Here is a 22,692-nt window from a genome sequence, read left to right as displayed (position 1 = left end):
TTCTTAATAAATCTCATGATTGCATTTATTTGTTTTCCTGAATTTGGACCATCATTTAATAAGTTGGTTATAGTGAATTACTGGCACCCTACTGCTTGTAATTCTTCCTAAAGAATCCTCCTTTCTTTATTATAGGCCTTACATTTCTTCAATACATGTTCTACTGTCTGCTCTATTAAACATCACATAAACCTGTGTTATGCTTCCCTATAATGTGTAAAGTATGATTTTGATTTGAATGTCCTGTTCTTAAATGTGTGAAAATAACTTGTTCTCTTCTTCTTAAGTTGTGAATTATATTCCCTCTCTTTGTGTTTTTTTTTTTTGGACCTTGTAATAGTGCCGACCTGTACGACATGAGTCCCAAACTGTCTGCCATTTCTTATTGCACGCTTCTAAAATAAAATGTTTTCCTTCTGATCTACTGAGTGAAATGTGTATATTTGGTTCTTTCATTTTTAATGATTATTTGGCTATTTTGTCTGCTTCCTCATTACCTTGAATTCCCACGTGTGCTGCCTTGAACCCACATAAATTGAATTATTATTCCCAACTGTCGTAAACTGTATAACCTGATCATGATTTCTGTTAAAATGTCAGTTCTATTTGTTTTGTAAACTCCCAAGAACTGCCATTGAATCAGAGCATATTATTCCTTTATAGGTCTAACTTCATAAACCCACTCTAGTGCCATTAGAATGCTGTCATCTCAGCTGTATATACTGATGTGCCATCTGTTATCCTTCCAGCCTTCCTCACCTTAAACTCTGGAACATAGAATGCAGTCCCTGTCCTTCCAGTCTCTATACTCTTCGAACCATCTGTATATATTTGAGGAAATGAGTAGTGTGAGTTTTTTTATATACTCATTAACATATTTGTTTATACTAACAACTTCATCCATTTCCCTTCTATTCTCGTGTAATTTTATGTCAATTTCAGGTTGAGTTAGTATCTGTCACGAATCACACACAAAAGAGAGAGATCCAAGTGCAGTTAATTTATTGGGGTAATCCGTACTCACAATCAGTTAAGGCAAATAGTCAAATTCGTCACTCCCTATTCCACAGGAATAGGGAGTGACGGCTTAGCTGGCGGCCAGGGCGAAACAGACAGTCCATCAGGCGGCCAGGGCGAAGCAGATGACCCATCGGGCAGCCAGGGCGGAGACTTCCCCTCAGGTGGCCAGGGCGGAGCAGACAGTCCATCGGGCGGCCAGGGCGGAGAAGACCCCTCGGGCGGCCAGGGCGGAGACGACCCCTCGGGCGGCCAGGGCGGAGACGACCCCTCGGGCGGCCAGGGCGGAGACGACCCCTCGGGCGGCCAGGGCGGAGACGACCCCTCGGGCGGCCAGGGCGGAGACGACCCCTCGGGCGGCCAGGGCGGAGACGACCCCTCGGGCGGCCAGGGCGGAGACGACCCCTCGGGCGGCCAGGGCGGAGACGACCCCTCGGGCGGCCAGGGCGGTGAAGACCCTTCGGGCGGCCAGGGCGGAGAAGACCCTTCGGACGGCCACGGCGGAGAAGACCCCTCGGGCGGCCACGGCAGTGAAGACCCCTCGGGCGGCCACGGCGGTGAAGACCCCTCGGGCGGCCACGGCTCAGGAACTGGAACAGACACCACCGGTTCAGGAACTGGAACTGGCACCACCGGCTCAGGCACTGGAACTGGCACCACCGGAACTGGCACTGGAACTGGCACCACCGGCTCAGGCACTGAAACTGGCACCACCGGCTCAGGCACTGGAACTGGCACCACCGGCTCAGGCACTGGAACTCACCGGCTCAGGCACTGGAACTCACCGGCTCAGGCACTGGAACTGGCACCACCGGCTCAGGCACTGGAACTGGCACCACCGGCTCTGGCACCACCGGCTCAGGAACAGACACCACCGGCTCAGGAACAGACACCACCGGCTCAGACACAGGCTCGACAGCGGCCATCTTGTCAGGGGACACAGGCTCGGCAGGCGTGACGTGAACAGGCTCGGCGGCGGCCATCTTGTCCGAAGACACAGGCTCGGCAGGCGTGACGTGAACAGGCTCGGCGGCGGCCATCTTGTCCGAAGACACAGGCTCGGCAGGCGTGACGTGAACAGGCTCGGCGGCAGCGACGACCATCTTGTCCGAAGACATAGGCTCAGGAACAGTCTCTGGCTGGGCAGACGTGACGTGAACAGTCTCTGGCTGGGCAGACGTGACGTGAACAGTCTCTGGCTGGGCAGACGTGACGTGAACAGTCTCTGGCTGGGCAGACGTGACGTGAACAGTCTCTGGCTGGGCAGACGTGACGTGAACAGTCTCTGGCTGGGCAGACGTGACGTGAACAGTCTCTGGCTGGGCAGACGTGACCTTCCTCCTTCTCCGCCTACGATGGCAAGACGGTAGCATCGAGCCCACCGCCTTAGGGGAAGTTCCACTCACCAGCTCAGGTGTGTCGGTCATCTTCTCAGGAGACCCAGACGTGACTGCTGTATCCCACTGACTCCGATGCTCAAGGTATCTGGTAAAACCCCAAAAGTCCAAGACTTCCAGACCCTTCATTTCCCACCCCGGCAATGGGTCATCAAGACAGGTATTAAAAATTTCTTTTAATGCTGCCTCATTGTATCCCATTCCCCTCGAGAGCGTCCAAAATGACTGAGCTATGCAACCCACCGGCAGGCCCTGCTGACGAAAGCTCATCAAATTTTGGACACGCCCCATCCTCTCTTTCTCCGTGGTAGGAGGGAGGATACGGAACCCCATCATGCTGGATCTCTTAGGGGACGGAGTCCTTCTGTCACGAATCACACACAAAAGAGAGAGTGCAGTTAATTTATTGGGGTAATCCGTACTCACAATCAGTTCAGGCAAATAGTCAAAATCCAATAAGTCAATCCAAGGACATAAAACACGAACACGAACACGAACAAGAACAAGAACAAGAACAAGAACAAGAACAAGAACAAGAACAAGAACAAGAACAAGAACAAGAACAAGAACAAGAACAAGAACAAGAACAGGCAGCAAACAGGAACCAAAGTGTGAGGACATTAAACAAGGACTCCGTGACAAACACTGAAACTGACAGGGTATATATACACAAGTGCTAAACGAGGTGACGAGAAACAGCTGAACACAATGAACACTCAGTGACAGACAGGATCATGGGAAATGTAGTAACAGAGTGTAGGACACCGTGCGGGAAGAGGACCTCTAGTGGACACCCAGGGAACACAAACCAGACACTGTGACATAACCCCCCCTCTACGGAGCGGCTACCAGCTTCATTAACCCACCCCTTTATTTTCCATGCAAAGCCTTTACCTGTTGCATTTAAAATATCCCAGCAATCATTCAGGACTTCCCTTACAGGATGATTATCTCTTTGTCCCTGTACATTTATCCAGTATGCCATAGCCAATTTTTGTCATCTTATACATAATGGCATTTCTGATGTTTCTACTTGCAATGCTGCAATGGGTGTGGTTTTAACTGCTCCTAAAATGATTCTTAATGCCTTAGCTTGCATGACATCTAGTTTCTTTAACAACGTTGACGATGCTGATAAACAATGCAACCATAGTCTAATGTTGATCACATAAGACCAATATAAATGCCCTTTAATGACTGTTTGTTGTCAGCACCCCAGTCTTGTCCTGCTACTGCTCTCATTAAATTTAAAACTTCACCACATTTCTTTACTATATAATATGGTCCTTCCAGATTAATTTGTCATCAAGCACATCCTAGATACTTAAATGTTGTCACTTTCTCTAAAGAAGACCCATATAATTTTAGCATTTTATTCTCTTTAATTTTCTTCCTGGTGAATATCTGGTAACATGTTTTAGATATTGAGAATCTGAAACCCTATTCTAATGACCATTTTCTAAATACTTCTATAGCTTCTTGGATTTTATCCATATTAAAAGATATGTTCCTCTTTTCCACATTATTCCATCATCTGCATATAAGTCAGTGTTAATTCCCGGAGCCACTTTTCCAAAAATATCGTTAATCATAATATTAAATAATATAGGACTAATCACTTCCCTGAGGCGTTCCATTTTCCACACTTAGAGTTTGAGATACTTCCCTACCCACTTGAACTGGAATTGTTCTGTCAAATAAAAAACTTAAAACCCAATTAAACATTCTTCCTTCTATTCCAATTCTCTTCATTTTAATCAGTAATCCCTCTTTCCATGTCATATGCCTTTTCCATATCAAAGTAAACTGCCAATAATCCCTCTTTGACTGCTATAGCTTTCTTTACATCTGTTTCCAGCTTTACTAATGCATCTAATGTTGATCGGCCTTTCTTAAAACCATATTGATTAGGTGCCAACACTCCCTTACTCTCAAGTACATAAATTAGCCTGTTTATCAGCTTACATAAATTTGATGTAAGCGCAATTGGCCTTGAATTCCCTGCTATCGATGCATCTTTCCCTGGTTTAGCTATTGGAATTATTATTGCATGTTTCCATGACCTTGGCATTCTTCCTTCTAGCCATACCTTATATACTTTGGTGTACTCACACTAGGTACGGTTGCCATGAACCGGGCCCGAGTACGATTGTCCCCCCTCCCCCACTGGCCTGCACTCACATAGGGTTTCAGCATTCGTGCCGGAGCACGCTTACGTCATTATGGTGTGACGGTTTCGGGATAAACAGGAAGAGCGGCGCATCGCTCTGAGTCCATCGCTCTGTTTACTTTGTGGATAATTTTGAGTCGTTTGGTCCACAGCCCTCTCACAGCCTGTTGTTAAACAGATCTATCGCCTTTGTGGCACGAAAATTTTCACGTAATCGTGCTGCTCGTATGAGGAGGTTTGCGTCACGCGTCCTGTTCCGTGCTCCAGCACGGTTAGCGCTCACACTGCATGCGAACCGCGCCCGAGTCCAACTGAACCGTGCTCTGGCCCACCTCTTCCAACCGGGCCAGGGCCGGCTAATCGAGCCGCGCCCGGGCACGGTTCGGAGCACTCACACTAATCAAACGAACCGCGCTTTGGTGGTCAAACGCACTCGGGCACGGTTCAAACTGGCTAGTGTGAGTACACCCTAAGAATTCTGTCATTTGCATATTTGAGCATAATATAACAAATTCCATCTTGGCCAGGTGCTGTTCGTTTTATCCTGTGTAATACCCTTTTAAGTTCCCATATTTTAAGGTCAGCATCTAATGCTCCTTTTTTCCATCAGGTCCTTTAATATATATGTCTTGATGTTGATTAAAAATTTCCTGTCTTTTCATTCTATAATTCTCATTGAGATTTTCTTTACTATGTGCTTTCTGAAAGGTTTTAACTAATAATTCTGCCTTGTCCTTTTCTGTAATAGCTGTCCTTCCTTCTCCTGAGATTACTGGCATATTTCTGGTTTTATATCATCTTCTTTAAACAAATTCCATACCTCTCCTAATTCAGTTTCCTTCCCTATGGAATCACAATAATCTCTCCAGTATTTATTTTTTGCATGTAAAAAAAAAAAATATAAAAAAAAAAATGTCTTTTTTGCATGTCCTTCTAGCCTTTGCTCTCTTCCTCTGATATTCTATTACTGATTCTGGTGTCAATGTTCTTTTAAGCATTTAAAATGCTTTATTCCTGTTTTTAATTGAATTACTGCATTCATCGTTCCACCACGAAACAGCTTTCTTCCTCCTATTTCCTTCAAATTTTGGTATACTTTCTTCTGCCGCTTTGACCAAACTCAAACTTAGTTTCTCTGTACATTTATCAATATCATCCTCTGTACTATAACTCGTTAATTCTAACTCACATATTTTATTAAACTTCTCCCAATCAGCTTTCTCAAATTCCCATCTATGTTGTTTTATCATCATACTCCTTGGCAATTTCTAATCCTACCGAGCAAATATTGGAAAATGGTCACTCACTCCCAACTGATGACTGCTCTAGCACCTCCCATTGACATTTCACTGCTATTGATGCTGAAACTATTGTTAGATCTACGCACAATTTTATTTGTTTCCTGATGTCGAACCTTGTCCCACTACCATCATTTAAGCATACCAATAAATTGTCCTCCATATATTCTTCCACCACTGTGCCATTTTTATCTGAGTTTGGACTTCCCCATACCACACTGTGTGCATTAAAGTCCCCGCACCATATCACTATACCTTCTTCTTAACTCCAAATATTATTTAATTCCATTAACGATATTTGTTCACATGGATTGTCATAGTTTATTATTGTTACTTTTCCTAATGATGTCCACACTTCCACCTTAAAGGAGAACTCCGGTCAATTTTAACATTGAGCTAATTTTTTTGTAAATTTGGAGTGCTGTCAATACAGAGAACAACGACAAAAATCGGTGTTGCCTACACCCTGTTATCCTCTTTTTAAAATTTGCACCCTGTTGACTTCAATGGGGCAAGTTTTAAACCTGCTTTTAGCCTCTTAACATCCTTGATGTGTCATTACAAGTGCACAGCTAATGTGAGTGATTCCTTCAGAGTGATCACGGGTGAATCTGACTGCAGTAGATGTGAAAGATTTTAATAAAAATGATGTTATTTCAGCCAGCGCACATACCTGTATTTTCTTCCTGTTTTCAGTCGAAGTCCATAGTAATCGATTGTCGAGTTCACGCGCGTGATCATAGGTAACTAAACCTATGCGTGTGAACTCGACAATCGATTACTATGGACTTCGACCGAAAAGGATGTTCAAGGATGTTAAGAGGCTAAAAGCAGGTTTAAAACTTGCCCCATTGAAGTCAACAGGGTGCAAATTTTAAAAAGAGGATAACATGGTGTAAGCAACACCGATTTTTGTCATTGTTCTCTGTATTGACAGCACTCCAAATTTACAAAAAAATTAGCTCAATGTTAAAATTGACCGGAGTTCTCCTTTAAGAGGCTAAAAGCAGGTTTAAAACTTGCCCCATTGAAGTCAACAGGGTGCAAATTTTAAAAAGAGGATAACACGGTGTAGGCAACACCGATTTTTGTCGTTGTTCTCTGTATTGACAGCACTCCAAATGTACAAAAAATGAGCTCAATGTTAAAATTGACCGGAGTTCTCCTTTAATGCATTCATATTGTGTTTCTACCTTTACTTCCCTATAAGCCACCTTATAAACATTGCACACCCTCCACCTGTTGCTCTTGATCTATCTTTTCTAATATATAAATACCCTGGAATAACGAAGTCTAAGTGCGATTTAATCCATGTTTCCTGAATGCATATTAAATCAGGAAGGTCTATCATTTCATGCACAACCCTCTTAAATTCTTGAAGGTCTATCATTTCATGCACAACCCTATTAAATTCTTGACCATTCACAGTCAGACTCTATTATTTGTTATTTGTTAATAATGTTATTTGTTTAACCTTAGTCTGTCTGGGGTTTCCTGAGAGCTTGCATTATTCTCAGATTGCCCTGGTCTGAATTTTCTCAACTGATACTTCAGTTATACCCAGCTGACGAGCTGCTGCAGATACAATGACTTTTAATTTCTCTGTACTTTTGTTTGTTTGTGCTGTACAGTTGATTACTTCAGCAATAAATGCAATGAAGCTTACTTTGCTAACCATAAGCATACTTGCATCCACATTTGGTTTATATCTCTCTGTTCCCCTGTTTGGTGTTTTAATTGCATTAGACCTTCCATGAATCATCCTATTTCCTTGCTCATTTTGAACCTTCTTTACTGCTTGTGTGTGCATATGAAACATTATGATCTGCTTTGTACTTAATTGCTTCCACAGCTTGTTTTTGTGCTATACATCCTAAATATGCTGCACTATGAGGACCAGTTGCAACACTTAGGTTCAACTAGATCCCCACATTCTCCATAACTGTGTTGACCTCCACATTTGCAACAACACTTCTTTCCCTTGCATGATTCTGCTACATGGCCTAATCTTTGGCAATTGAAACATCTCAATGCAGGTTTTATAAAAGGTCTAACTGGGTAGCATCCCATTTTAACATTTTCTGGTAGCAGTTTCCCATTCACTGTTATCATAACTGTTGTACTTGACTCTCTTTTCCCGTTTCTGTTTGATGTCAATCTTTTCAGATCTATTACCTTTTCACTCATTAACTGATTTCTTAATATCTCATCTGATAAAGACATTAGAACTCCAGTAATCAATCCTTTAATGTCATTCACCTCATTAGGCACATGACATTTAACTCCAGCTCCTCCAAACTCCTTCAATTTTAATGAGACATTAGTATAATTAAAGTAAATAATAGTAGTTAATAGTCTATTATTGGTCTGTTTAGCTGAGCCATCCATGGAACAAACAAAACAAGCCCTGAAAATTTAACATATTAAAAAATAACATAGGCCTATTGAAAATAACATATTAAACAGACACTTAGATAGGCCTATTTAATCTCTAGTTGATTAATTGCATTGGATATATTTTACTTTCAATAAATTGGTGTGTTAAATGTGTTTTATGCATGTTTGGCCTGAGTTTTCGTTTTATTTACACTGTTTTGACCAGCGTGTTGCGTTTCGAACGCTTCAAAACAGTGAATCATTTTGCAAAGCAATTGATTCAATTGATTCGAAGCTTTGAAAAGCTTCGTTTCTACCACTACTCGCGCTTGTTTCGTGAAGCTTCGAAACCTTTACAAACCTTTTGTTTCGAATCAGTGGTTTGGAGTATGGTTTGATTTGGTATTTGCCAAAGTCACATTTTTTTCATTAGGCTTGTTTGAGATGAGCAAAATCTGCGCAGAATCGATCACCGGTGATCAGCGCGAGATGCATGCCGGTTAGAAATGTGTCCGATTGCGGTCCGCCTTGCTCTGATGTCATGCTGACGTATGTCAAAAAACTCTCGCGACCGCAAGGCGCACGTGTCGGATTCTGCAGTCGCGCGCAGTTGCTCTCCACCGCCTGCACTGATCAAAAGCATGATGGGAAACGACCTACTGACGACACAGCTTAATGTTCATTGGTTTAAACAACAATGATATTGTTCTCTTTTAAAATGTTTGATTTTAAAACTCTTTTCATGTTTTATGTGTATATGCTATGTGTGAATATTCCCAAACTATCTGACAGTGCGATATCTTTGGGTTATGCAATTTAATGTTTTATAAAATAAAATAAAAATAAAAACTATACCTGTATTAATTTAAATAGCATATGGAGCCGTCTTACTTTCTATTCGCTCTCGCGGTACTTTGATCTCATTAGGCTTGTTTGAGATGAGCAAAATCTGCGCAGAATCGATCACCGGTGATCAGCGCGAGATGCATGCCGGTTAGAAATGTGTCCGAGAGCGGTCCGCCTTGCTCTGATGTCATGCTGACGTATGTCAAAAATCTCTCGCGAGCGCAAGGCGCACCTGTCGGATTCTGCAGTCGCGCGCAGTTGCTCTCCACCGACTGCGCTGATCAAAAGCATGATGGGAAACGACTTGCTGACGACACAGCTTAATGCTCATTGGTTTAAACAACCGTGATGTATTTGTTCTCTTTTAAAATGTTTGATTTTAAAACTCTGATATCATGTTTTATGTGTATAAATTATGTGTGAATATTCCCAAACTAACTAACAGTGCGATCTCTATGGGTTATGCAATGTATTTTTTATTTAAAAAAAAAAACAAGTCTGTATTAAAGAAAAAAAGACTGATAAACATGTATTTGGAATGGAATTAAATAAGTAGGCTACTTTGGGTGTCTTGTTCATTCTATTTATTTTCATAAAAGCAACAGAACTTAAATTCTATCCAGTTTATTAGCAACACTGTGCACAAGCGTGAATCCGGTGAATCCCGCGATATCCATCTTTGATCTCACAGGTGTCAGATCCACTGCGAGAAGAGAGAACTGTCCGTCTTGCCTGCGCTTTTTTCACTCCTCCTCTCACTGCAGCCGCCTACTCTCGGCTACATTGCAGGCGAGGCAAGGCGCATCTCAAACAAGCCTATTCACTGATCGGTCTGTGCAGCGCCGGTTCAGTGAGATGCGCCTTGCCTCGCCTGAAATGTATGCGAGAGTAGGCGGCTGCAGTGAGAGGACGACTGAAAAAAGCGCAGGCAAGACGGACAGATCTCTCTTCTCGCAGTGGATCTGACACCTGCGAGATCAGAGATGAGGCTTGTTTGAGATGAGCAAAATCTGCGCAGAATCGATCACCGGTGATCAGCGCGAGATGCATGCCGGTTAGAAATGTGTCCGAGTGCGGCCCGCCTTGCTCTGATGTCATGCTGACGTATGTCAAAAATCTCTCGCGAGCGCAAGGCGCACCTGTCGGATTCTGCAGTCGAGCGCAGTTGCTCTCCACCGACTGCGCTGATCAAAAGCATGATGGGAAACGACTTGCTGACGACACAGCTTAATGTTCATTGGTTTAAACAACCGTGATGTATCGTTCTCTTTTAAAATGTTTGATTTTAAAACTCTGATATCATGTTTTATGAGTATACGTTATGTGTGAATATTCCCAAACTATCTGACAGTGCGATCTCTTTGGGTTATGCAATGTAATAAAAAAAATAAAAAAAAATAAACATATATGTCTGTATTAAATAAAAAAGATTGATAAACATGTATTTGGAATGGAATTAAGTAGGCTACTTTGGGTGACTTGTTTATCATATTTATTTTCATATAAAAGCAACAGAACTTAAATTCCATCCAGTTTATTATCAACACTGTGCACGAGCGTGAATCCCGCGATATCCGTCTTTGATCTCACATGTGTCAGATCCACTACGAGAAGAGAGAACTGTCCGGCTTGCCTGCGCTTTTCTCACTCCTCCTCTCACTGCAGCCGCCTACTCTCGACTACATTTCAGGCGAGGCAAGGCGCATCTCAAACAAGCCTATGGATATCGCGGGATTCACGCTCGTGCACAGTGTTGCTAATAAACTGGATGTAATTCAAGCTCTGTTGCTTTTATATGAAAATAAATAAAATGAACAAGACACCCAAAGTACTTGTTATTTAATTCCATTCCAAATACATGTTTATTAATATTTTTTCTTTAATAAAGACATATGTGTTTTACTTTATTTTATTTTTTATAAAAATTAAATTGCATAACCCATAGAGATCGCACTGTCAGATAGTTTGGGAATATTCACACATAACATATACACATAAAAAAGAGAACAATACATCACGGTTGTTTAAACCAATGAGTATTAAGCTGTGTTGTCAGCAAGTCGTTTCCCATCATGCTTTTGATCAGCGCAGTCGGTAGAGAGCATAGAGAAAAGGCTTGTTTGAGATGAGCAAAATCTGCGCAGAATCGATCACCGGTGATCAGCGCGAGATGCATGCCGGTTAGAAATGTGTCCGAGTGCGGTCCGCCTTGCTCTGATGTCATGCTGACGTATGTCAAAAATCTCTCGCGAGCGCAAGGCACACCTGTCGGATTCTGCAGTCGCGCGCAGTTGCTCTCCACCGACTGCGCTGATCAAAAGCACGATGGGAAACGACTTGCTGACGACACAGCTTAATGCTCATTGGTTTAAACAACTGTGATGTATTGTTCTCTTTTAAAATGTTTGATTTTAAAGCTCTAATATCATGTTCTATGTGTATATGTTAATATTCCCAAACTATCTGACAGTGTGATCTCTTTGGGTTATGCAATGTAATTTTTATTAAAAAAAAATAAAAACACATGTCTGTTAAAGATTAAAAAATATTGATAAACATGTATTTGGAATGGAATTAAATAGGCTAAGCCTACTTTGGGTGTATTGTTCATTATATTTATTTTCATAAAAGCAACAGAACTTGAATTACATCCAGTTTATTAGCAACACTCCACGAGCGTGAATCCCGCGATATCCATCTTTGATATCACAGGTGTCAAATCCACTACGAGAAGAGAGATCTGTCCGGCTTGCCTGCGCTTTTTTCACTCCTCCTCTCACTGCAGCCGCCTACTCTCGACTACATTTCAGGCGAGGCAAGGCGCATCTCAAACAAGCCTATAGACTGTAAAAAATAGTGGAGAGCAACTGCGCTCGACTGCAAACCCCACGTGCGCGAGAGTTTTTTGACATACGTCAGCATGACATCGGAGCCAGGCGGACCGCACTCGGACACATTTCTAACCGGCATGCATCTCCCGCTGATCACCGGTGATCGGTTCTGCGCAGATTTTGCTCATCTCAAACAAGCCTATTCTCTGCAAGGGGCGATGATCTTTGTAAGCCCCCATGTGTAAGCCATAGACTGTGGTGTAACCGGGTGTAACTTGTTGTAAGCCCATGAACCTATGGTTTTTATAGTATTATAAGTTTGTATACATTTAATGTATACACATTTGTATACTAAAAAGGAAGAGTTGTAGTTAACAGTCTTTTATTGGCCTGATTAACCAAGCTCTTCATAATTCTTTTTTTTAAACCTTACAAATTCATTAAATAACACATATTGTAAAGAGACTTCATATTTAATGGTATTAGATGATTTGCTAAATGTATTTAATAGATTACACTTTCAATAAAACGTGCAATTGCTTTGTAAAAAAAATGTTTTGCTTGTTTGAGCTGATCATATACCCAAATGATGGCATGCGCATGCGCATGACCAAACACTTTAGCTGATGTATTTCCTGGGCGGAACTGCATGGCGCCCGCCATATTAACACACGTGGATATGTTTGACATAGAAGCAAGCGTTGTCTGATCCATAATTTTCTTTTTTGATCAGTAGCCTACCTTTGTGTTCAGGCTTGTAATCTTTTGCAGCCCGTGCCTCATAAGCGCCCGTTAGAGGTGCACACATAATCGATATCACGCAAGTCTACGAATACATGACAATTCTCATGTCATATATAGTATTAAATTAAATTACCATGGCTCTAAGAAGCGAAGACGTCAGAACGCAAATTGAGTCGCCGAACAAGCAGCAGATCGTACCGGTTGTGGCGCACGTTAGTGATTTGATCGACTTGGACCCAGAGCTGTTCCTCGAAACTCCTCCGCCTGATGTTGTAAGTTCCATCAATGCTTGTTTTGAGCATTTCACCAACACCTTTGAGAGGAGGCAAGATGCTTCAGTCCACAGATCTTCTTCGGACAGGTAAAAAAAAAAAGAAATTAAGAATGGACATGGAAACTAGACTGCTGTGTTGCTTCTCATCCTCTTTTGTTTTAATGTCTCCCTGCAGTCAATAATTTTGATCCCTTAACTCATCTTTGATCATCAAAACGACATATTTAAACTTTTTTTTCCTGTGTAAATAATTTCTTCGTGCCTTAAAATTGCGTGAATGTAACTCTACACCCTTGCTTCATTTAGTTTGCGGAGCCATTAAAGCAATAGTTCACTTTATAAAAGACAGTTGATGGTATTCATAGTACCAATGAAGTCAGTGGCTACCGTCAACTGTCTGGTTACCAACATTCTTAAAAATATCTTTTGCTGCGTCTCAATTCGACTACTCATACTACGCCCTAAAAGTATGTAGGAGTACTCTTTTTGTGAAGAAAAAGTACATACTTTTGACTGTGTAGTAGAAGAGTAGAAACACTTTGGGACATACTCTCACGTCATACAATAGCGTCTTTAACGTTGCTCTCTGTCGCTTAGTTACACGCATCCTGTCGCGTAAACCGATCTGTCAGTCATCTTGTCAAATATAAAATCCTCCACATTTGATTACCTATTGTATTGGAGAGAAATGCTGTAGCACGTTGATCTGCCAGTCGCGGGTCTTTCATGCGGAGAGACTCCTCCATTCATTCATTCAGTCAGTCTTTATGTAACCAGGTTAAAAACCCATTGAGATTAAAATCTCTTTTACAAGAGTGACCTGGCCAAGAAAGCAGCTACAATAACATAAACATACAAATGCACATCAAAACATTAAAGCACAATCATGGATCACAACAGCAATTTACCAAACGGATAAAACATAATCTGTTAAAGGGGTCATGTAATGCCATTTTTGTACAAGCTAATATGATTCATTAGGGTCTAAATTAAAAGTTTGTAATATAGTTTAATTAAAAATTCTCATTAGTATTGTAAGAAAACACTCATTTTACTTGGTCAAAAAACAGCTCCGTTTTCAGCAAGCCGTTTAAGTGCATGTGTCTTTAAATGATAATGAGCTTTGCTCACCCCGCCCCATAGATATATACACTAGGGCTGAGTCCCAATTAGTGTTGTCACGATACCAAAATTATTGTTTCGATACCGATACCAAGTCAAGTATTGCGATTTCGATACTTTTTCGATACTTTTCCTGAAAAGGGAGAAACACTCTCAAATATCATTGCTGTGCTTTATTTTAAAACCGGGACAACAACATTCTAATCATATAACACACTAATAAATGAACATATGAATGAACAGCAGATATATTAAACATTTGAACAAAATATGAAATATCAAAATATAAAAAATAAATTAGAGCAATGCCATTCAAGGTAATTTTTTTTATAAATTTAGCAGCATTATCTCATTTATCATAAGAAACATAAGAGCTTTATCTTGATTCTGAACTTTGAATAAAAATATGAACAGCGATTATATTAAACAATGTTTAATATTGGTAACATATGGCAAAGACAACGTTGGCAGTGTTCACGGCAAAATAGGCTACAGAACAATTCGTTCTTGTTTGAACCAAACATCAAAATGTCATTTATTAATATGTATTCGTGTCAAAATGACATAGAAACATCTTTTCCTATTCTATTTTGCCTGGAAACTTCCAACACACTTGCGTGTCGTGAAAAATAGGCGTCGGTTCTATTTTTAACATGCACGCGTTTTCCGCGCGTCTCGAGCTGCGCCCAGGCGCGTGTGTCACGCAGGCAGTTAACATGGGAGCCGAAATAAAAACGGACACGACACGCAGCCAGTGTGTCACCGGCCTTACAAATCTGGAACGTGGTCATTCTTAGAAGTATCGATACTAATAAATTAAGGAATCGTGACGTTTTTAATTTCCTATTTACTTTTGAAGTATCGGTGCACCGTGCAACAGAGCAAGTTAGGCAACGATGTACCCGTATGTCACTCCTCGCATCATCTTTTTCAACGAGTCGTGGAGACGTGGACCACTTGTGCTCGCACATGCAGCCATCTCGCTGTAGTGTTTTGTCACATGACACTGACAGCGGCAGGTTCTTTGCTGCGTGCATCAGGAAAAAAACACAGACGTCCATAGGGAGGCGTTTTTTTTTTTTTTTTTTTTAAGTATCGATACTGATAAATTTAGGTATCGTGACGTTTTTAATTTCCGAGTATCGCGATACTTTTCAGGTATCGGTACACCGTGCAACACTAGTCCCAATTCGCCTACTTATACTACGACCTAAAAGTATGTACTTTTTTTGTGATGAAAAAGTACATACTTTTGAGTGTGTAGCAAAAAGTATGCACGTTCTGGGACATACTTCGATGACATCATGCAACGTGAACTTGAACGTGGTTGCCTAGTTACGCACACCGCGACTGTTAACAAAACATTTAACATTTCATTCATTCTTATATATCCAATATAATTTTATTTGCTATTCCCATCTTTTTTTCCACAATACATTTACAATGTGTTTACCAAATTGAGGAGTGAAGCAGGGCGTCGTCGTAGATCAACCAAACGCAGGTCGTTTGTGAGGCGGCTCTGACGTTCATGTGCAAATGTGTGTAACGAAAGCTAGCGCTACTTATTTTCTGAGTTAAAATATTTAAAGTTTATAGTGTAACTATTGTTTAACGTATTTTATACTTCATCTTATACTTATGTATAATACTTAAAAATACCCCGATGAAAATGAACCATGCTTTTACTATAGTAAAAGTGTAGTAACCATGTTTCTTTGGTTGGACTGATAAAGTTAACATATGTACAGCCACAGTATTACTACAAATAAGTCAGACAGAAACATCAAAAGAAATACATAAAAAAAGACACTTGCATGACACTACTAGAGCCTTTTTATTTATTGTTTTGTAGACTGCAATGAGGCGCTCGGTATCTTCATCGGACCCTACAAGATAAACACGGTACTTTTTTGGCACAACATAAACCCATTTATATTACGAGACAATAAAATATAACTTTAATTAGGGTTAAACATTTGAATTCTTACACTTAAAAACTGAGGGCGCATCTCCGTTGCTGCATCCGACTGCCAGGTTTACATCACCACCATCACCGCAAAGCTCCTCCCTCCCGAACGCAATGGGTTGTGGGCAATATTAGCCGTTAGAGTGTGCATTGATCTGCACTTCGAATTCTAACCGGAAATAGTAAACCATCCGGGTATCTTTGGAATACTTATTTCAACATGCTATGATTTGGGACGTACTAATTCTAGTTTCGCATACTATTTAGGACGGATAGTATGCGAATTGGGACTCAGCATAGATGTCGCCTGGGCTACGGCAGTTCATTGGAACGAATGCGTCAATAGAGCCGCCATCTTGGAACAGGGGAGACCCTCCTCTTTAATGCATCAGCGTCAATGTAGGCAAAGGTCTAACAGAGATAAAATCACCATAAATCGTCATGAATGCGATTTTCTAGTTTTTATGGTTCATTCCAACGGTCAGACATGTATTTATCATTGAGTCCAGAGGAAATTTAAGGTTTTGATATTAAGATAATTACTTATTTTTCAAAATATAATGCATAGTGCTAGTAGGCCTAAGTTTATTAGTCACATTCTTCCACTTGAGTAAACTTAGAATAAACTATCGCTATATAATATATATATATAAATGAGCAAAACTTGGCCACTAAATATTTAATATTCAATTATTTTAATGATCACAATTAAAGTTTTAATTTTATTAAATTGAACAAGCGCAACATTCAGCATTCAATCAAATATTCTAAAAGATGTTTTATTAATAATAATGTTATTTCAACATAATATCTCGTTATTTCGACATATGTGTGCGTGCAACAAGCAAGAAGTGCATTTGTAAATCTGGTGACGCGTGCATTGATTTTTGTTAACAAACTTCTGTCAGTGTCGACTCGGCTGCAGAGATGAAGTTGACGATCGCCATCTCCGTAGTGAACGCGCCTATTGAGAGAAATGCACATAATGAATTACGTAATCAAAGAGTAGCCTTTTTCTTTCGTTTTTAATAATTTCGTTTAAAGACTCTTCAAGCTTTGTGTATTTGATGTATTTCTCATGTCTGTGTGAGGCATACACTGAGTTTTGTTAAAGCCCCATTATGTAGGATTTCCGTTTTGGTCAAACAACGACCCCTAGAGTCGATGTGGACTACTTGTATTTAAAGGGGTACTTCAGGATTTAGCATTAAGCTTTGTATTAGTAGAAAACCTGTAGTATTTTCGAATTACCATGCTTTCCACCCTCATATCCCCCTGAGACAAGAGATTTGTGTATTTTTTGTCTGGAAAAAATCCTCAGATGACGCAAAAATCGTCATTTTGCGTCATCGGAGGATTTTCTGGCCAGAGGCTAAAGACTACAGCCAGTAGAAGGAGCTGTTCCGCATGTTTTCAGCCCGCCCATAGAGGGTGGGATTTCACTCACAGAATGTACACAGTGTCAGCCGTCTTTCTTTGGAAGCTAAGCTAGCAAGCTCTTGTTCTGTGGAGAAAGCTGAATAGTAGGAGAAAGCTGAGTAAGTAGGGATTTACCATCTTCCTTTTCCCGGACTTGCCCGGCGGGCGAGATCGTTCAAAATGTCCGGGATTCAGCTTTTGCGTTCTGCAGTCGCCATTCATTGTTTACATGCACACCTTTTGCTACAATCTAACTGAATTCATTCCGATTGGTGAATCTGAATGTAGTGTTTACATGAACGCTAAACAAGTGATCGGTTGATGTGCGTTTTAACATTGCTAAGAAAATTCCCGCTCCTCCGTGAGAGATGTGAGACCCGGCGCGTCTCAGTAATGACGCCACCGGCCTCGCGCCGTTCTCCCGCGGCCGTCAGCCTCGTCCTGCTCGCCACAGTAAACATGATGAATGAATGGCGACTGTAGAACGCAAAAGCCGAATCCCGGACATTTTGGGCGATCTGTAAATCCCTGGCAAACTCATAACGTAGGCTAAGTTAGCCTTGTTGTTGTTTTCCACTGTACACTCTTACCGGTAGGCGTGTCCTCCTAAGGCAGCGAAGCAAATGCATTCTGGGAGTTGTTGTCTTTCATCCACATAAGCCAAAAATACCTTTTCTGGCTTTTCTCAGTCTAGAAAGCTCCAAATTCAAAAATTTCTTCACATTTCTTCTACTTAAATGACCTATTTTAAATACACATTCATCTTCCCAGAGGTGAAGTAACCCTTTAACGTTACTGTCGTAAATACCACTCACGCAGAGCAGTCTCTTCACTCACGGCCTGACCCCCCCCCGGTCCCCGTTCAGTCGGATGGAAGCTGTAACGAGTGGAAATAAGGTGTGTCCCCTTTAAGAGCTGCGCGCCCTGTTTAACTGTCGGCAGTCTGTATTGTATGTGCGCCTCGAACACCCCGTAAGCGGGTTGTTTCTGTTTGATGCTCATTCTTGTCCTATTTTTGTCTATCAAGTAATGCTGTGGACGGTAGAACATGTGACAGACAGTTACACGAGTTCGATTGGGGAATAAACACAACGCGTTACAAATTGTCGGACATCGAACAAGCACAGCTAGCCTCCGAAGATGTCTACTAATCCATCAACAAGAACGCCAGGTGCTTTTTAGCTCACACCAACGAGTGAAAGCTTTTCCAAGTGATGTATAATATAAGCAGTATAACGTTATTTACAAGTCCAACAGCATGTGAGGACGTGTTGGGGGAAGTGAGGTAGCCTATGCCGTAAAGCAGTCGAATTTTGTAGTTCTTTTTGTGCTGCTCGGGTTACTACCCGAACCCCGAAGTTTAAAAGTACGATTAAAAACTATACAAACCCCGTCAGGCTATAGCAGACGTGTCATTCAACCTATTTTAAGTCGATGTACCATCACAAGGGTTTTGGAAATATATTATGAAGGTTGAAAAGTTACTTAGTGTTACTTTAAGTTAGGATGAGATGCGCTCCAGTTAACGTGCAATGCAAGTGACCGCGTGGGCGCCTCCGTGATTATATTAACAGGCAATTTGTTGATGAATAAAATTGATTAAAATTAACATACAATTTATACAAAACGAAATTCACTTTAAAGAAAGGCTTTAAACAGTTGACATTTTCACAAATTCCAGTGTCCTTCCACACCTCCATCCCCAGTTTGCAAGGAAGAAACAAGCCCTTGAGCCCACTGTATCCGTGTGCAAAACTCACACATAGCCTACATAAGATTTGTGGAATTTTATGTATAATAATCATGGATGTACTGTTTTAAGATTGACAGGGAGAGGACAAGCATACTATTAGGACTGTACTTACAGGTTACAAGCGTCACACTGTTTTTTTTCCATTAAAAAGTTTGAGTAGGCTACAATCGGTAAAAAATCAAAAGTTAGGAAAAACACAGCACAACACAGCCAAAAGTGGGTATTGAGGATCAACTCCTGCATATTGTACATTTTAAACACAAGGGTTATTTCAAATAATATCTTAAGAGTACAGCACATTCACAGTTCATTTTTTTTGTGCGAGAATCACAGTTCATTTTCTTCCTCCAAGCAGAGAAATGTACACTTAAAGGAGCTGTATGTAAGAAATCTATTTCAATTAATCATAAAATTGCCCTGATGTGTCACTAGACATTAAGAAATCATGTTCATTTCAAATACTTATATCACTGACAACAGTAGTATGGCTAGGATATTGTCATTTAAAAAGTGGACTTGCAGCCCTCAACTGATGTTGATGTTGTCATTTTGTGTTTTGGCCTGAGCGCCGCCCTCCACCTATCAACCAATCACGAAGTCAGTAGTGTTTCGGGATCCGGGTTGCCAGCTTTGCTCTAACCTAACCTACCCTAACTCTAGTCGGATAAAAATGTCTAACGTTACTAAATCAAAAAGACCTCGTTATAATTCAGAAATTCGTTGTGACAAAGTCTGAAATAAAACCAGAATTTGTATAGGAGATGCTTTTGAAAGATGGAGGCGGCTGAAAACGGAGAAGAATTTGAACACAGACGCCAACGTTGCTAATTTTCTCGTAGACAGGTAAGATTCATCTATGCTTGGCTAACTTGTACTGGATGTCAATGGACATTTCATATATTCATGACAGTCGAACAAAGTTATGCATGTTCAAGCAACGTAACGTTAGCTCACATGGACGTATGCATTTGCAATGCATTATAGGAGCCCGTTTCTCTGTCATTATGCTGAGACGCTGATGAAAACATTAGCACGCCCATTATGGCAATTTGAAACGTAATTGAGACAAGCCTAACTTTACCTCAGAAAAAATTATTCGTCATTCGTTCTTCACGTATATCGTGGACTAAGTTACACATGCTGCAAGTTGACCTGTATGACCATTGCTAATGTAATTTAGTTTCTCTAACAATATTTTCTGATGGGACTGAAAACAACCCTGTGATAGCCATTGGTGATATTGAATTTGTCCCGTGTTATAATTTCTGTGGCAAATGTTTATTCTGTTTTTAGCCTACTTATGACAAAAACTTTAGCACTTGTAAATCGAGGGTTTTTTTTTTTCGTTTTGAAAAATAAGTATTATTTTGTTGTTTAAGTCTATATGTTTTTTGTTTTGTTTTACTATTATCCTTTTTTTTTCCTCAGATTTTTTTTGAATTGTAATTGTATTTATATGTTCAAAATAAAGAAATCAAATCAAATTAAATATCAAATCAAAAACGCTTATCTCTTCAGCTATTATGGCCCCAGCACCTCAACAATTAGTACATTTTTTAAATAAGTAATTACTCATCAAAATATCTCTCATAAAGCATAAACACAATTAACAGAAAAAAAAAACTTACTGTGTACGTCTCGTCGTCACTTGCCATTGGAAGCTCATTGAAGCAGCATACGTTTCTGCTGAATCCTGCAGCTTATCTGGCAACCTCGAGTCAGGGGGGAGGAGGAGGGGATACACGGCTCTACAGTATTTTTAAAGTGATTGCAGTACCAGTTTTGGCCACAATCCTACATATGGTACCTTTAACTTATAAAAAAAAACAACTTGACTACTACCATCCACAGAGTAAATGTAATCCCATGCTGTCTGGTTTAGATTTCGTTCGTGTGAACATCCATATGCAGCACAAAAGTCCGGCATCATCCATGAATTCGAAGTACAGGCGGAGATAGCAGCGTTAACTAGCTGCTTCCTATGACAAGACCCCTGTTCCAAGATGGCGGCAGTTTTGACGCATGTTTAGAACCCCAATGCGACATCTAGTGTATATATCTATGACCCCGCCCCTCTGTTCTGTGGGCGTTTTGCCACAACAACACGTGCAGTGTTGCCTTGACAACAGTTGAAGGTATATTTTGAAGAATGGCAGCGGGAGTCTCTGAGGACACTGTGCAACTGTATCAATTTGAACCGGAGTCGGAAAAAAGGACATTTCTGAATGGTTGGTTAACGTAATGTCACTTTGATCTATCTTTGTATGTACTGGCAGGGTAGAGTAGTGAGATACCAACGCTATGTGTTTACTGATGTATCTTTAGTTCATTGACAGATTGATGTTACAGCTAATGGTCATGAAAAACTTTTTTTCGGTAAATGTAGGCTTTTCAGTGATGCGTAACGTTATCTATGCACTTAGGTACAACTGTCAGGGCTGAAGCACTAAAATTTTACTGATCTGTAAAAAATAACCAGTCTGTGAGACTATGACAGTCATTAGGCACATAAACAACAAATACTCAAACAGGAGCTAATACTTTTTTCATTGTTCTCGTTTATAAAGCAGTCTGGTGAAATGATTAGCACAAACATGATAGCACTGACGTTGATCATGGGTAATAATTCCCTTCGAAAACAAAAATCAGGCACTGCGTATTCAGCGGTTCGGATTTAGGAACATCAAAATGACTGCTGTGTTCGTTATTACGCCCAAGAACAGAACACCACAATCGTTTAGACACCATTCTGCTCCAGCTTATCAACAATGCAGACTACGATGACAGCTCATGGGTGACATCGAGGGCGGGTCTGTGTTGAAACACTGCTGTCAATCAACAATCGTGGGAGGGGCGTCCGACCGTGTGACGTCACAAGGTTGAACGGCTTGATTTGAGACGGGGAAAACATATAAGGAGATTAAAAAAAAAACACTGGATGGATTTTTATCATTATATGATTGTTGTGTACAGGCACTGCCAACACACACTTCAGCACAATCAACTTGTAAAAGTGCATGTACCATTATATGACCCCTTTAAAAGTAACTTAAACTTGTTTAATGATGGAAGCATAGTCAGCTTTAAGATGTTTTGTAAAGTATTCCAAGCAGAAGCATTATATTTAAAGCCTTTTTTTCCTAGCTCTGTTCGAACCTGAGGAACTTTAAGATATAACAAATCATTAGAACGAAGATTGTAGCAAACATTTGTATTAGATACGCAGAGAGACAAGTAAGATGGTATTAGACCACAAATAGACTTTTAAATAAAACGATGCCAATTAAAACTTCTTTGCGTATACAAAGATGGCAATTCAGCTTTATCATATAAAGTGCAATGATGTGCTTGTTGATAACTATAACCAGTAATGAAACGTAAAGTGCTATGATAAACGTATACATTTAAAAAATAAAATAATAAACTGGCCCGGGGCATTCATATAAAGCCAAATAATCCAATAGTGGTAAAAAAGTTGC

At 40.6% G+C, this 22,692-nt stretch overlaps 1 protein-coding gene across 1 annotated transcript in view; it reads left to right on the top strand.

Annotated features, from left to right (window-relative positions):
- Positions 1–12,563: 12,563 nt before the first annotated feature.
- Positions 12,564–22,692, top strand: part of pho (phoenix) — a 37,098-nt gene continuing 26,969 nt past the window's right edge. Inside the window, exon 1 of the mRNA XM_081366210.1 lies at positions 12,564–13,040. Coding sequence (XP_081222336.1) covers positions 12,814–13,040 — 227 coding nt within the window. The 5' untranslated portion in view covers positions 12,564–12,813. The remainder of the gene's footprint in view (positions 13,041–22,692) is intronic.

The sequence above is a fragment of the Scardinius erythrophthalmus genome, assembly GCF_964197995.2.
Source record: "Scardinius erythrophthalmus genome assembly, chromosome: 5".
NCBI lineage: Eukaryota > Metazoa > Chordata > Actinopteri > Cypriniformes > Leuciscidae > Scardinius > Scardinius erythrophthalmus.
The sequence above is the reverse complement of the archived record's forward strand: the minus strand, read 5'-3'. Positions and strand labels throughout refer to the sequence as shown.